The following is a 16191-nucleotide window of genomic DNA, read 5'->3' on the forward strand; positions in this document are numbered from 1 at the left end:
TACAGTGTGGAAATAGGCCCTTCGGCCCAACACGTCCACACCGACTCGCCGAAGTGTAACCCATCCATACCCCTACATTTACCCCTTACCTAACACTAGGGGCAATTTAGCATCGCCAATTCACCTGACCTGCACATCTTTGGACTGTGGGAGGAAACCGGAGCACCCGGAGGAAACCCACGCAGACACGGGGAGAATGTGCAAACTCCACACAGTCAGTCACCTGAGGCGGGAATTGAACCCGGGTCTCTGGCTTTGTGAGGCAGCAGTGCTAACCACTGTGCCACCGTGCTCTGGATTTGCACATTATTCTGCTTAAACTTAACCCCTGAATTTCATGTTAGTTTCAGTGGCGTGATAACAGTGAGTGCTGACTAGTTCACTGCTGTTACCACCACAATGTCCACGTCACTGGCCATTAGCTTGTATCGATGAGGCATTGCCAAAGTAAAATGCCCGAAGGTGCTTCTCAGGAAGGATACGAAACAGAATATATCAAACCACATAAGTGATTTGGTCAGATGACTAAAAGCCTTGTCAAAGAGATAAAAAAAAATATTGAAAAGGAATGGAAAGGGATATAAAAGGATTAGAGATTAAAGGGATGGAATTCCAGAACTTCAGGCTTCCAGTCACCTTGGTCTTTTCACCAATGGATGAGAAATAAAAAACAAGGATGCTCAAAAGTTTAGAATTAGATGAGTGTAGATATCTCAAGGTTGTGAGGTAGAACAAGGAATGGAGGGTTTTGGAAATAATGGACGAATATTTTAAAGTCATTGCTTGGCCTGGTAAAAATCTAGATCGGAAAACTGGGAACAAGACACGTGAGTGAGGATACAAGCAGAGGTTTTGATGATCCCAAGTGGGAGGTTAAGCTGGAAGACCAGCCAGGCATGGACAGTCCAGCCTAAAGCTAACAGAGACACGAATGAGTGTTTCGGTAGATAAGCAGAGTCTAGGATGAAGTCGTTCAAATCAACAGAACTTTGGTTTGGTCACTTTTGCATATTGCGTGCAATTCTGGTCTCCTTCCTATCAGAAGGATGCTGTGAAACTTGAAAGGGTTCAGCAAAGATATACAAGGATGTTGCCAGGGTCCCACACAGTCGACAGCCTTGCCTTTCCAACAGTTTTACAGCAAACCCAAGCGGTCCTGCAATCCCACAGGCGCCTTTGTGGTGAGGCCACTGAGTGATAACCAGCACCTTTACACTCCAACCACAGCCACGACCTGAAATCTGCTACTCTGTCTTCCTTCTGTACCCTTCTCCAGCCTCCCAAGTGCAAGGCTCCACCTTACAATCAGTAGATTGCACTGGACGACCGATAACAGCCAGGTTCAGTTTGGTATGAAGCTCAGTGACGACAGCTGGGTGCAAAGAGACTCTCCACAATGGAGTTTGTAGATTGTCTGCAGGATAGCCCAGACTTTTGGAATCTCATGACATGAGATAGCAGCCAAACCTACTGATGAGCACAGTGAAAGAAGTCAGAAAATCAATGCTAATGTCAGAATTCCACAAATGATAGGAATTTCTCAGCCCTGATACCTAGGTAGAACCTTAACAATGGCTGAGACATGGCTGCCAATAATAGGGAGCTTGAGCCTAAGTTCATACGAATGTGCAGAAGAAAATAAAGGCAAGTTTTGCAACATTGGAAATTAATCCTTCAAAGACAACCAGATTGTAATTTGGTAGAAAGTGCACTTTTCTAAAGAAAGATATATATAAAAGAAAGAACAAGCATGTTGCTTTAATATTAAGCTTAATAACATTCTCCCTCTCAAAACAGTTCTATTAATAAACTGTGCTCCAGCTCAAAATTTCCAAACATGCAAACGCAATGTTTACACCACCACACCTGGAAGGCCTTACACTTACGTCAAGTTTTTATCTAATGGCTGAAGGACAATAGAGTTAGAGTTTTGGAAGTAGTTCCATAAAGTGCGATGGAAGCAGATTCAGTTATAGGCTTCAAAGAGGATAATCTTACAAGGTTACAGGAAAACAGAAGGGGAATCAAACTAGCTGACTTGCTTTTGCAGAGAGATGGAAAGGACATGCTGTATCAATTCTGATCTTCCATTACCATTTTGTAGTTCTATAAGTTGAGTTGGCAAAGCAATGCAGAAACTATAATCAGCTTCAGTTCGAGAAAGGTTAAAATCAACCAGAGGTCTACAGACTGCTTGAATTCAGTACTAGGTGTTGCATGTGATGAACAAGAGGCAGTTCTTAATCAACATGTAGTAGTAGTGATGGGCTGTTGCTAACACGCAGAAAAAAACACAACCTGCTTGAATGTGGCTGTGGGGGAAAATTTTGAAAAAACTCAAGGTAAGAGTGTCACTGGTTATGAAATAATTTGATTTTTGTCTGCAACTGATAATACACTAAGTTGACTTTTAGAACATAATTTTAACCAAATGTAGTGTAACCCATCTTTAAGTGGGTATGTAACGAATTAAAACTTCACAGAAATTAAATGAATTTGTTTTACCTTACAGACTGACATGATGTTGACGTTTATCATCTTGTTGATAACCTAAGAGAAAGAAAAATTCTCTGTTAAACTTGTTACTATAATAATTCAGCCTCTACTTTCTCAATGTTACAGCAATGGGAATGGGTAGACACTTGTACAAAGAGAAGGTGGATACTATTTGCTACGCAGGTCACAGAATACAGAACAGAGCATTCAGCCCAATGATCACATACCACATTTATGCTCCATTTGGGCATTCACTCATTTTTAGTTAAATCTATCCTGTATCCACTCTTATTCGTATGTTTGTCTAGCTTTGCCTTAAATGAGTTTTCACTTCAAACACTCCTTTTGGTATTAGGTTTCACATGCGCACCTCTATTTAAGTAAAAATAATTCTTCCAAATTCCCTTAAATCTTTTGACGACCAGCTCATATTGGTGAACTTTAGTTGCGCTCTTCCCTGGAAGTGGAAGCATTCTCTCGATTATGTTGTCAAACCATTCATTCACAATTTGAAATACCTCCAGCAGGTCACCTTTCAGGCCTTTTCTTTGCCCCAGGAGACATTACCAGTCTGTCAATCCTTTCCTGATATGTATGTCCACACATTCTTCATATCAACATTGTAAACCTCCTCTGCATCCTATTCAGAACTAGCTGCCTTCTTAAGTATGGTCTAGAAAAGATCCAAAATAGAGAAGTTTTGCTAAGCTATTTTTCAATTCTACCCCTATAGAAATGAAGTTCAGTACTTTTTTACTCATTTTAATGGCCTTAACAATAGCATATTTGTTTTCATATCCTTACTATTCCACTACAACCCCCCAGATTTGCAACGTGAGTCACATTGTCCATTTCCTAAGAAAACTAGGTAAATTGGTCAATCTCATGTTAATCTGCTGCACTTTGGTGCAGTCCTCTTTGATATCAACTTCTGTCGCAATTTGGTGTTTTTGATTGCTAAGTCCAAATGACTTGTGCAAATTATGAACAGCAGTGGTCCCAGCAATGAACTTGCGACAATCTCTTCTCACCTTCTGCCACTCTGAATAACATTTACTCTCACGGCTTTGTCCTGAAGCCAGCAAACAATCCATTCTGCCACCATTGCTTTATGCACCTACATGCCCAAGCCCTTCTGCTCCTGCACATCCTTTAGAGTGCACTTTTTAGTTTATGTTGTCTCCCCATGTTTTTTTTCTATTAAAATTAATCATTTCACATTTCTCCACATTGGACTCCACTCCCCAGCCATCCATCCCACCAACTTGCCGAAATTCTTTTGGTCTACACCAACTTCCTTAGAGTTCACAATGTTCCCAAGCTACGCATTATCCTCACATTTTGAAACTATGGGGTGTCCATCAAGGTTTAGGTCATTAATATAATTAGAAAGAGCAAGGATCCCAACAACAATCCCTGGAGAGCTCATCTACAAATCTTCCTCCAGCCGAAAAACGTCCATTGACAACTACTCTCTGTAGCAATACTATTTCAGTCCCTTCAATACGATGCTATAACATAGCCCACAAGCCTCTTGCCTGACAATGAATCAATGCCTTTTCAAAGTCCAAGTAAAACACATCAATAGTATCATCCTTATTAACTGTCTCTGTATCTCTTCAAAAAAAAAACGCTTGCAATTTAGATAAGCAGTTAAAAAGCTAAGTCATTGTAGAAACTTCAATTTGATTGTGTAAGCTAAAAGAACAGATGCGCTGGAGATTAAGAGATGAGAACAGGAGGTGCAGCAGCTGGAGGTAGGGGAAGTTAAATAATGATGATATGGAGAACTTTACATGGCAATGATAACGTATGGTTGGTCTAGAAAAAGATGCTCAGGATATGACCAGCACAAATCTGAGAGAATGACAGGGCAGTGGAAGGGGCTAACTGGATAAAAGCTAGGATGCTAGACATGCTCCCCTCAGGTCCCTGCAGCAGTAGAAGAATCATGGATTCTGGGTGGCATGGTGGCTCAATGGTTAGCACAGCTGCCTCACAGCTCCAGGGAACCAGGTTCAATTCCACCCTCAGGCGCATTCTCTCCATATCTATGTGGGTTTCCTCCAGTTGCCCCAGTTTCTTCCCACAGTCCAAAGATGTGCAGGTTAAGTAGTCTGGTCATGCTAAATTGCCCATTGTGTCCAAAGCCACACGAAATGTAGGATTACAGGGATAGGTAGGGGGATGTGTCAGGGTGGGTTACTGTTCAAAGGGGCGGTGTGGAGTTGATGGACCAAATGGCATGCTTCCACACCATAGGGATTCTATGAAAGACCAGAAGCAACAGATGTAAGGAAAGAGAGAATTAAGCCTGATAATCAATGCAGCAACAAATGCAAGTTCTTCTGTTTCAACTTATTATGGATAGTAGAACCTGTGTTAAAATGAAAATCTCTGCTCGAGTTTACATCAAACTTAATTTATAGTAATCCTATCTTGATAAATTAATTTCACAAATAAACTTTGTTCCTGTGTTTCTGCATCTGTAAAGACAGCATAGCTCAAGTGCTGTAAATCGATGCTGACTGTTATATTATTCTTTGTCAATTCCTTTAGTAGGAATTCCATTCTGTTTCATACCACCAACTGTTAGCTGACAGGTTCCTTGGACAATTCTGTCCCCTTGTTTTAAATGTAGGAATTATATTTGCTATTTGTCAGACTTCTGGCACTACACCTTGCTTATTACAAATTATTTACGAAGTGTTGTCATGTCTCTGCTATTTCTCCCCAAGATCTTTAAAATGTGCATGCAATCCATCCAAATCATGGGCTTTCCCCTCTGAGTTTCCATTTAGTCAACAGATTCACTTATTTTTATTTCCGTGTACTTATCTCACTATTCATTATACATTATGTTTACTTGTTCCATCTCTCCAGTAGACAAGGGAAAGAAATAATTTAATATTTCAACCAGCTGTCATTGCCATATCCTGTCTATCTCGTAATGGTCATATTACGATTTAACTACCTTTATTATTAATGTGCCAGTAAATATTACTGTTTTATGTTATTTGACAATTTTACATCTTCTCTTTGCCTTTCTAATTATTTTGACGCTCTCCAAATCTCATCAACCTTGCATTCCTTATCAGTCTACATATTCAAAGTCTCTTTCTCTTTCTGATCATCAATTATTCTGTTCCCTCGCCAGCTGAGGTTATGATAAGGGCTTTCTTCTCAACCTGTTCACTTACCTAAGACCCATGCAGCAGGTGATCATCAGGTTGAACCACTACCAGTCATCTCTCTCTCTCTCTCTGTCTCTAATGAGAAAGTCCTCTGAGACTTTACCTTTATATTCATCCATGGAGTCCTACTGATGTCTAGTTGGTCCTGTCCTTTCAGCGGAATACCTTGCTCCTCCATTGATGAGATTGAGCCTGGATTATTTCTCTCTATGGTATTTTATTTTTATTTGTCTTTTGCTGAGCCCAAGCTGTGCTCCCTTTTCTCAAGTACAACTATTATTTTAGAAGAAAAGAAAATTTACAGCCCAGGAACAGACCCTTTGGTCCTCCAAGCCTGAGCTGATCCAAATGTACTGTCTAAACCTGTCGGTCAATTCCTAAGCATCTGTATCCCTCTGCTCCCCACCTACTCATGCATTTGTCCAGACGCAGCTTAAATGAACCTACAGTACCTGCCTCTACCACCTCTGCTGGCAATGTGCTCCAAACATCCACCATCCTCTGTATGAAATACTTACCGTGTGTATCCCCTTAACAGGAGGAAAAAAAGATGACATGCCATGCATTACCCGAATTCAACCAAGTCTCTTTAAATGCCCCAGCAACCCTCTCAATCCATTGTTTAAACCAAACAGATTACTTCACCAAAAACAACAAGTTTGTTTTCACTCAGACTTGATTAGCCTGCACATTTTGAAAGCTGGCATTCACTAAAATGAGCACTGTCCTCAACTCATGACTGAACACCTTAGCAAAGAATACAGCACCTCTTCCTGAGGAGCATTTGTTTTTATGGAATTACCACTTGTTTCCTGATAAAGGGCTTTTGCCCGAAACGTCGATTTTCCTGCTCCGCTTTTCCAGCACCACTGTAATCTTGACTCTAATCTCCAGCATCTGCAGTACCCACTTCTGCCTACTTGTTTCTCAACAGCCTAGCCCAAAATGTTAATACCTTCAAGGAGACAGTCTGCAAATGAGCATTAACTATTTCCCATCTGCAAGGCGGCTTTCAGGTTGGCATCAATAATGAGCTTAGCATTAAGCTCCACTATTTACATTATCCACAATATCCGTGGCTCTTCTAAAATACTTTTATGGACATGAGTAATTGCTTCCCTCCAGTGTTTCTGAACTTGACATCTTGATCAAATGATTGCATGCACAGCACAGGAAGAGATGTAGATTTCTAGATCAATGCAAATCTAATCTTGTAATACAAATTGCAAACCCATCTTTCAGTTCGTGAGACAAAGAGCTGACAGCATTAAGCAGATGCAAAAGATGGCAACCAGGGACAGAAAACCAATGAAAAGGCAGCATAAACTTGGTAGAGAGAGAGGGGAAGAGAATGAGAGAGAGGTGAAATGTACAAAATAAAGTACAAAGATGCAGATTAAAAGTTACCATAGTTAGAAACAAAGCAATCCAAGCCACACCAATTTTTGCTTTCAGAATTTATTTTTAAGGTTAGATTCTCTACAGGATGGAAACAGGCCCTTCGGCCCAACAAGTCCACACCAACCCTCCGAAGAGTAACCCACCCAGACCCATTTCCCTCTGACTAATGCACTTAACACTATGGGTAATTTAGGATGGCCAATCCACCTGACCTGCACATCTTTGGACTGAGGTGGAAAACTGGAGCACCCAGAGGAAACCCACAAAGGCATAGGGAGAATGTGCAAACACCACACAGAATGGCACCCAAGGCTGGGTTTGAACCCAGGTGCCTGGCGCTGTGAGGCTGCAGTGCTAACCACTGAGCCACCATGCTGCCCCTTTATTCAAGGAAATGCTTTCAGAGTTCCTCCCTAACTTTGGGTCATGTAATTTTCCCCTGGATTTCCTGACCTTTGGAAAGGTCCTTGGATGGAAAGCTCTTTTTTTTTTTAAGAAACGTAGGCTACTCTTACCTTCGTCCTTGATTTACCTTTTGAGAAAAAGAAGCACTTGGATTTTACTCAGAATTCCCTCAACAGAAAATTGACACTTTTTAGCACTAGGTGTTTGATGTTGAGATTCGGTCAGGGTGTTGGGTTATGCACTAGGAACTTCTTTTGGGTGGCGGGGGGGGAAAAAGAGAGAAGAGAGAGTAGATTCTGCTGGGGGCGGGGGAAGTAAATTCAGCTATAGTTTTTAACTGCAGCATACAGAGGTGGAAAATCTCTGCATTGAACATTGAAAATGTTCCATACCACGATATGTGGAGCTGGTGGAAAGTGGACCACACCCACAGTGAGTGTTGGCTGCATGAGTGACTTTGGTTCAAAGTTCATAAGCTGAGTCTGAGCTGCGGACACTGAGACATACCAGAGGACACCATTTAAGGAGTGTGATGAGATGATGACTTGAAGAGGTGTATGTTATTCTGTTTTTTTTTTCATTTTATGAAGAGAGAATGAGACAGAGGCTTCGAGCAGTCTGCTCAAAGCCAATAAAACAAACAGCTTGAGGAGCCTTGGGGGATTTTTAAAAATTGAAACAATAGAAGAAGCCTGAATGGGTGGTGTCAAACTGTTCAAGCATTTTTCCCCCAACTCCTTTCCATGTACCGCCTCACCATAAGGACTGGACCAGACACAAAATCCTGCAATTCCCTGGTTTCTCTCTCAATTCTGGACCTACCCTCCGAAACGATCTCAACAAACAAATACTCAATTACTATATTGAAAGTTCAACAGCCTACCTCTGATCTAAATGTAACCTGAAACAAATAGGTGGCTGTTTTAACAAATTAGCTGCAGAAAACCCCCCTTGCAAGTTTGCCAACAAAATGGATTTCTCTGTCAAGTAATTTTGATAAATATTAATTCACTTATATACAAAAAGATCATGTCTAAATATCTAGAAAGTCATACAATTTTACGTTGCAGACTTCCAGACATGTTTAACACAATGCTACGTTTTACACAGATTATAACCATCCATTTCTGTTTTTATTACAAGTCTTATTTCCATCACTTTTGTTCCATTTAATGTAAGTTCTGATATAGTACATTGTTTCCTTTTCTCGACTGGTGCTTTTTTTGAACATTTTGTTCCTGCTTGCTGCACGTCAACTAATGTGCTCTGAATTGATTCTTCAAAAATTTATGAAAATGATATGAGCCAATTAGGTGCAAATGTGATGTACTTTCAAGTGAAACACAGATGTAACAGAATGAAGAGCTTTCCATGAATAGATAAATCAAGCATAGATCAAATATATTTGGCACTGAAACATGTAAAAATCTCATCCCTGATTCAGTTTTTTTTTTAAATATAGAATTTATTTTTTTCAAATAAAATGGGTGTATATGCTCCCAAGCTGAATATAGCCACTATGATCCATTAGTACGTGCATGTTCAGCTGTACGAGGATATAAAAGAACAAAGAACAGTACAGCAGAGGAATTGGCCCATTGGCCCACCAAGACTGTGCCAACACTTGGTGCCTTTCTAAACCAGAAACCTTTTGCAACTATACAGGCTGTAACCCTCTACTGTCAAGATGCCCTTAAATGTTGCCAATGTATCCACCTAAACTACCTCCGCTGGCAGCAAATTCCAGACACTTACCACCCTGTGTTTAAAAAAAAACTTCCCTCTCACATCTCCCTTACCCCCTTTTACCTTAAACTGATGCCCCAAATAACTGACATTTCTACCCTGGGAAAAAGACTTTCCATTCTATTCATATACTTCAATAATTCTGTGAACCTCTAACAGATTGCCCTTCATACTTCAAAACACAACTGGAAACAAACTAAGTTTGTGCAATCTCGCCTCCAGGTAATACCCTCCAAACCAGGCAACATCCTGACAAAATATTTCTTTACCCTCTCCAATGCTTCCACACCATTCTGGTAGTGCGGCAAATAGAACTGTACAAAATATTCCAAACTTGGCCTAACTAAACCTCTATATAGCTTGCCAATTTTTACACTCTATGGCCCAAGAAGTGGAGACAAGCACCCCATATGCCTTCTTGACCATATCAGCCACTTGTGTTGCCACTTTCAGGGAACTGGTGACCTGTGCACCTCGATCCTTCGGTATCAAGGGTTCTGCCTTTTACTGTGTACTTTACTCTTTATTCCCCAGCAACCAATGTCTACTCCCTTGTCTATAGGTGAATAAAATCCTTGCTTACTTGAACTCCACGAATTTGACAGAATTTTCACTAACCTTTAACCAATGGTTTGGTTATCAGGACCAGTGGGACTAGAAGCAGACCTAATAGTAATATCAGGCTGCCAAGTACATTTAGTCCATTGCTCATTAGATAAGGTGATCGGTATTTCAGGCAGGGAGCTGGTCGGCCAATTTGGGATCTGAATCAAGGGACGGTTTTGCAAGTGAAGTAATCAAAGGCAGCGCAGACCACAGATCGTAGGCTCTGTCACAGAGTCATAGAGATGTACAGCATGGAAACATACCCTTCGATCCATGCCGACCAGATATCCCAACCCAATCTAGTCCCACCTGCGAGCACCTGGCCCATATCCCTCCAAATCCTTCCTATTCATATACCCATCCAAATGCCTCTTAAATGTTGCAATCGTACCAGCCTCCACCATATCCTCTGGCAGCTCATTCCATACACGTACCACGTGAAAAAGTTGCCCCTTCGGTCTCTTTTATATCTTTCCCCTTTCACCCTAAAACTATGCCCTCTAGTTCTAGACTCCCTGATCCCAGGGAAAGACTTTGTCTATTTATCCTATCCATGCCTCTCAATTTTGTAAACCTCTATAAGGTCACCCTCAGCCTCTGACACTCAGGGAAAACAGCCCCAGCCTGTTCAGCCTCTCTCTATAGCTCAAAGCCTCCAACCCTGACAACATCCTTGAAAGGGTTCAGAAAAGATTTTCAAGTTTCACAATATCTTTCCGATAGGAAGGAGACTAGAATTGCACGAAATATTCCAACAGTGGTCTAACCAATGTCCTGTACAGCCGCAACATGACCTCCCAACTCCTGTACTCAATACTCTGACCAATAAAGGAAAGCATACCAAACGCCTTCTTCACTATCCTATCTTCCTGTGACTCCACTTTCAAGGAGCTATGAACCTGCACTCCAAGATGTCTTTGTTCAACAACACTTCCTAGGACAAGTCCTGCTAAGATTTGCTTTCCCAAAATGCAGCACCTCATATTTATCCAAATTAAACCCCATCTGCCACTTCGCAGCCCATTGGCGCATCTGGTCCAGACTTTGTTGTAATCCGAGGTAACCCTCTTCGCTATCCACTACACCTCCAATTTTGGTGTCATCTGCAAACTTACTAACTGTACCTCTTATGCTCGCATCAAAATCATTTATGTAAATGACAAAAAGTAGACGACCCAGCACCGATCCTTGTAGCACTCCACTAGTCACAGGCATCCAGTCTGAAAAACAACCCTCCACCACCACCCTCTGTCTTCTACCTTTGAGCCAGTTCTGTATCCAAATGGCTAGTTCTCCCTGTATGCTCCTTGGGTAAACCAGGTGAACTAATCTATTAATGTAGATGAGCCCCTTATTTCCCATTGGAAATGGTAGAATAAAATGGGGAAGTCTGCTTCCCATAGAAATGTGACAAACAACTGGTAACTTCCGTTACGACAGACCAAGATCCAAAAAGTGGAGATTCGAAGGATTACTCAATGAACTTTTGGTGGACAAGACAATTTTTAATTAGCAAGAGAATCAGGCCTTTGGGGATAAGGCAGGAAAAGTGGAATTGAGGGATATCGTATCAGCTGTTATTTCAATGAATGGTAGAGTGGGCACAATGGGCCAAATAATTTACTTCCTCTCCTGCATCTTATCCTCCAAGGAGAAAGTGAGGTCTGCAGATGCTGGAGATCAGAGATGGAAATGTGTTGCTGGAAAAGCGCAGCAGGTCAGGCAGCATCTAGGGAACAGGAGAATCGACGTTTCGGGCATTAGCCCTTCTTCAGGAAGAAGGGCTAATGCCCGAAACGTCGATTCTCCTGTTCCCTAGATGCTGCCTGACCTGCTGCGCTTTTCCAGCAACACATTTCCATCTCTTATCCTCCAAGGACAAGGTGGATACAGGCGAAACTATTAAGGCAGGCTGGGACATTTCAAGGACCCCAGGGAGGCACAAGGAATAATGAAGCAAACAAAGAAAGAAAAGAACAATTTTATGTCAGTGCTATCTAAAAATGGGTCGGTCAGAAAGTAAATTGGAGACAGCCAAACTAACCCAGACAAGGGAAAAGATGAAGAGATGTGAAGAAAACAGGTGGGACAGACCTGTTTTTGTCCCTTTTCATTGGTAAACCTGCCCTCACAGAGCCAAGGCAGAGATAGGTGCCAAACCCAAACAACCCTGGTTAAGACCTGATCATCACAACAACCAAACATTTATTTCATCCTGGTTAACAGAATATCTTTTATCGTTAGCAACTGATATTAAAAGAAATGGGAATTCCCAGGGCCAGTTGAAATAACCATGTGTTTTGGAAACAATTGGAAGAAATGAGAGAGATTCACAGCACGCATTGAAGAAAAATCACAATCTCAGAATTGTTAGATGCAGAGTGATCTTCAGCCCATTGTGCTTGCACCAGCTCGCCATTCCTTCCTTGTAAATCCTGTACATTATTTTTATTTAAATAATCACAATGCCTTCTTGAATGCCTCAACTGAGCCTGTCACCACACCTTCAGGCAGTGCATTCCAGGCTCGAACCACTCGTTAAGTGAAAACGTTTTTTCACGTTTCCTTCTTTTGCAAAGCACTTCAAATCTGTGCCCTTTCTTTTCTGAATCTTTTTCGAACATTAACATTTTCTCCAGTTTCCTCTCCACTTTAATGACTAATGCAAAGTTACAGTTGGGTCTCTCTACTTGTGTACACTTTTAGGATGGCAACTTTTATTTTATCATCTATTTTCTTACTACCCTACAATGAAATACACCTGCTACCTATATGCCTTCACCAACAACTAGTCAATGCCCTTTTGAAGTTCTGAACTGTCCTTCTCACACAGATTATGTTTCCACTTTTGTTCCTCTTCAAAATTTGAAACTGTCCACTGAATTCTAGGTTAAATGAGATTCCTCCTCATCCTTCTAAACTCAGAGCACAGGTCAGAGTCCTCAACTGCTCTATATACAACAAGCCCTTCACATTCCCATGATCACCCCCTCTGGACACCCCTTCAATGCCAGCACACCCTTCCTTTATATACAGGGCTCAAAACTGCTCAATATTCCAATACAGTCAAATTAGCGCTTCATACTGCCTCAGCAGTATATCCCTATAATGTATTCTAATCCTCTCAAAGTGCAAGTATATGGGAACAGTCATGCATCACGTTGGTTCAGGACCTTTTGGATACATATTTGAGTCTCTACAAGTGGAGGAGGAAATGAGTAGGGACCCCAAACAGCAACGGTATGAACTCCCATTCCCAATTGTGAGGGGGGCCTCTTGATGACGGTGTGAATTTTGTATTGAATGACTACCTGCTCCTAGAAGACACTGAAACCCATCAGTGACAATTCTGCTGCAATGATGTCGGGTAGTTCTCTCGGAACAGTCTTTAAGGCAACCAGTGGTGCTTTGATGGATAATGGGACGATAGAGGATTGAAATATTGCAATAACTGCACCTTCTGCTAACAAGTCAGAGGTGCGTTTACTATGGGAGATTTCCATCTTGTAGACAAGAGTCTCACTGGTCATAGTACTGGTTCTTGTCATGTGAAATATGTATCAGTGACTTATAAATGTGAAATCATTACATTCAGACAGTCATACACAGCTTCTAGTTTTACTAGTTAATTCAAAATTTTGAATATATTAACATTTCTGCAGAAACAACAACTTGCTGAACGTTAGATTAAAAAAAATGCAAGATAAATTTCTGTACTATGAATCTCAGGAATGTTCTGCAGTGCAATTGTTTCACTCCAACCTTCTGCGATGTTTCTACACTGTTGCCACTTGAGGGTGCTGTTACACACAAATTCTCATCTGAATGCTCTCCAGAATAAAGTTCAGCCCTCTGAACGTAACAGCCAGTTTGCAAACAAAGCACCAAATTAGGCATTGAATTTTGCTATTGCTTCTGCTGCCCTTGCTGTCTTTAAGCACTGCTGATGTCTGCCCCAATGCTGCCTCTGCAGACTAATAGAACAACGTGACAGAGATCAAGGTGAACTGTTGATAGAATGGCTACGTTTTTTATAAAATTCTTCTACTCGATGTTGATACTGCCACTTGTTGCTCTTACCTGATTTCCCACTCGAGCAAACAGCCATCAAAAAAGGAAACAAGTTGGTCTGTTATATATGTTGTAAGGTTCTGTGGTTCAACTTTTACAATTGGGGGCGAACAATAGGGTGGTCATAGCCTGCAGTCATGAGTCAGAATTGCATCAGGGGGGATTACTAGTTTCTACTGGAGGAGTTTCCAGGAAAATGCTCCAAAGTGCTCAGTAACTCTCTAGTATAATTCGAATGCACCCTTCCAATGATAGTTGGAAGGGTGGCGGACCTTACTTTATCATTAGAGAAGGATGCAATTTGTTGCATCCAGCAGAAAGTGTTCCACCAGCTCGACCATAAGAAATAAGCCAGCCATTTGATCATCATTTGCTCTTCTAAGTGGGCTTCACTGTTCCATGCTCAGGAAGCATCAAATCCAAAATTATTCCTGGGTAAGCAAACATTAAGTAAAATAGCAGCTCAAACAGAACATGTCTAAGGTATACAAACTGAAGGCATGCAATAATTTAACCTTCTCACATAAGGAGACAGTTTTACAATTCTGTATTTCCCTCAACCACACTGTGAAAGGATTAAACATAGAAGAACTCACACATTAAAGAGTTGAGAATGGGGGATCCAAGATGGCGGCAACCCAGCAAGTCTGAGTCTACAGTGCTCCTCCCAAGACCTAGGCAAAGTGGACCACACACCCCCACCACACTCACCAAATCATTTAAAATAGCCGTTTAATTAATTAGTTGCTTAGTATTAAATTTAAACAATCTAATCTTTAGTAAAAATGACTAAAGGGAAGGGAGCCCGCAGTTCTCAGCAAGCAGGAACCCCTCCCCCACCCTCTCCAGTTGAAGCAGAGACATCTGCAGCCGCCCCGGGGGACTTACCTACAGTGACAAGCCTTGTGGAAATCATCTCCAAACTGGATGCAAAGATTGACGCTTTCATTGAAGAATCCCGAAGTCGATGGGACTCACTCTCGGCCGCGCTGCAAAAGCACGACCGAGACATTAAAGAAATCGAGCGCCGAATCGGAGGGGCGGAGCTAAAGGCCGCGACCTCCGAAACCACAGCGCAATCGGCCGTGGATCAGGTCCGGACTCTCGAACAGCGAGTCCAGAACTTAGAGAATCATATTGATGACCTCGATAATCGAGGTCGCCGAAAAAATATTCGTTTGCTGGACCTTCCCGAATGGGAAGAGGAAGGCCAGCTTACAGCATTCCTCGAGCAGTGGCTGCCACAGCTTTTAAATCAGGAGGCTGGATCAGGCCAGGTAAGGGTGGAATGGGCCTACCGGGTTGCAATACACGGGCCCGGCTCGAACCAGCGTCCTCGCCCGGTCCTATTTCGGCTGTAGAGCTACAAGGAGAGGCAGATACTCCTAGAAGCCTCTAGAAATCTTGGAAAAGATTCCCAAGCCATCATCGATAAAGGATCCAAGATCATGTTATTCCAGGACATTTCCCCAGCTCTTGTCCGAAAGAGGAAGGCATTCGATGAGGCGAAGAAGTGTTTAAGGGACTTAAATATTCAGTACTCCTTACGCTACACAGCGACGCTACGCTTTAACCATGAAGGATCCGTATATCACTTCGGATCACCAGAAAAGGCTAAGGAATTTTTGGACTCCCTTAGATAAATTGTAAGAGACAATGGATATTGGTTTGCCTTTCCCCCACTCTGGTTTATATCCCACCACTCTGGTTTATATCCCCCCCTTTTTCATTTATCTTACCTTACTGTTTAATATTATCTTGGTAGGGTGCTCACTGTTAACTCTAGCTTTGTATTATATCTGAATTCTCCTCATTCTATTGAGGCCGCCGGGGTCAAGGATGGGGCATTGGCTGGGAGAGGATACGATGGACCTTTGGAAAGGAAGTGATACCCCCTGGGAACAAGGGGGATAATCTCCATTTAAATACGTTTTATTTTTTTTTATTATACTGTTGTGAGGGTATTAGAGAGCCTTTATTTTTGTGAATTTTACATGTTCTACGCTCGGGATGTTTTGGATAGGGTTTCCCCTCCCAAGGGGTTTCAGATTTGCCCGGATGATTATGGTTGATCAGTCGGTTAAGTGGTGCACCTGGAATGTCAAGGGGTGTAATTCACCAGTCAAAAGGAAGAAAATATTATCAAATCTTAAGAAAGAAAGAGTTGATATAGCTCTCCTACAGGAGACACATCTGTTGGATAAAGAACACTTGAAATTACTACAGGGTGGATTTGATCAGGCCTTTTTTTCTTCTTTTAGCTCAAAACGTC

At 41.8% G+C, this 16191-nt stretch overlaps 1 protein-coding gene across 1 annotated transcript in view; it reads right to left on the bottom strand.

The window, feature by feature from the left end:
- The window catches only part of hsd17b12a (hydroxysteroid (17-beta) dehydrogenase 12a), a 172855-nt gene that overhangs the window by 64770 nt on the left and 91894 nt on the right, over positions 1-16191 (bottom strand). Inside the window, exon 6 of the mRNA XM_043705480.2 lies at positions 2506-2550. Within this exon, the coding sequence (XP_043561415.2) occupies positions 2506-2550 (45 nt within the window). The remainder of the gene's footprint in view (positions 1-2505; positions 2551-16191) is intronic.

This window comes from Chiloscyllium plagiosum, unplaced genomic scaffold, assembly GCF_037043375.1.
Source record: "Chiloscyllium plagiosum isolate Xiang-an unplaced genomic scaffold, Cpla_swu_hap1 HiC_scaffold_18, whole genome shotgun sequence".
NCBI classification, from domain to species: domain Eukaryota; kingdom Metazoa; phylum Chordata; class Chondrichthyes; order Orectolobiformes; family Hemiscylliidae; genus Chiloscyllium; species Chiloscyllium plagiosum.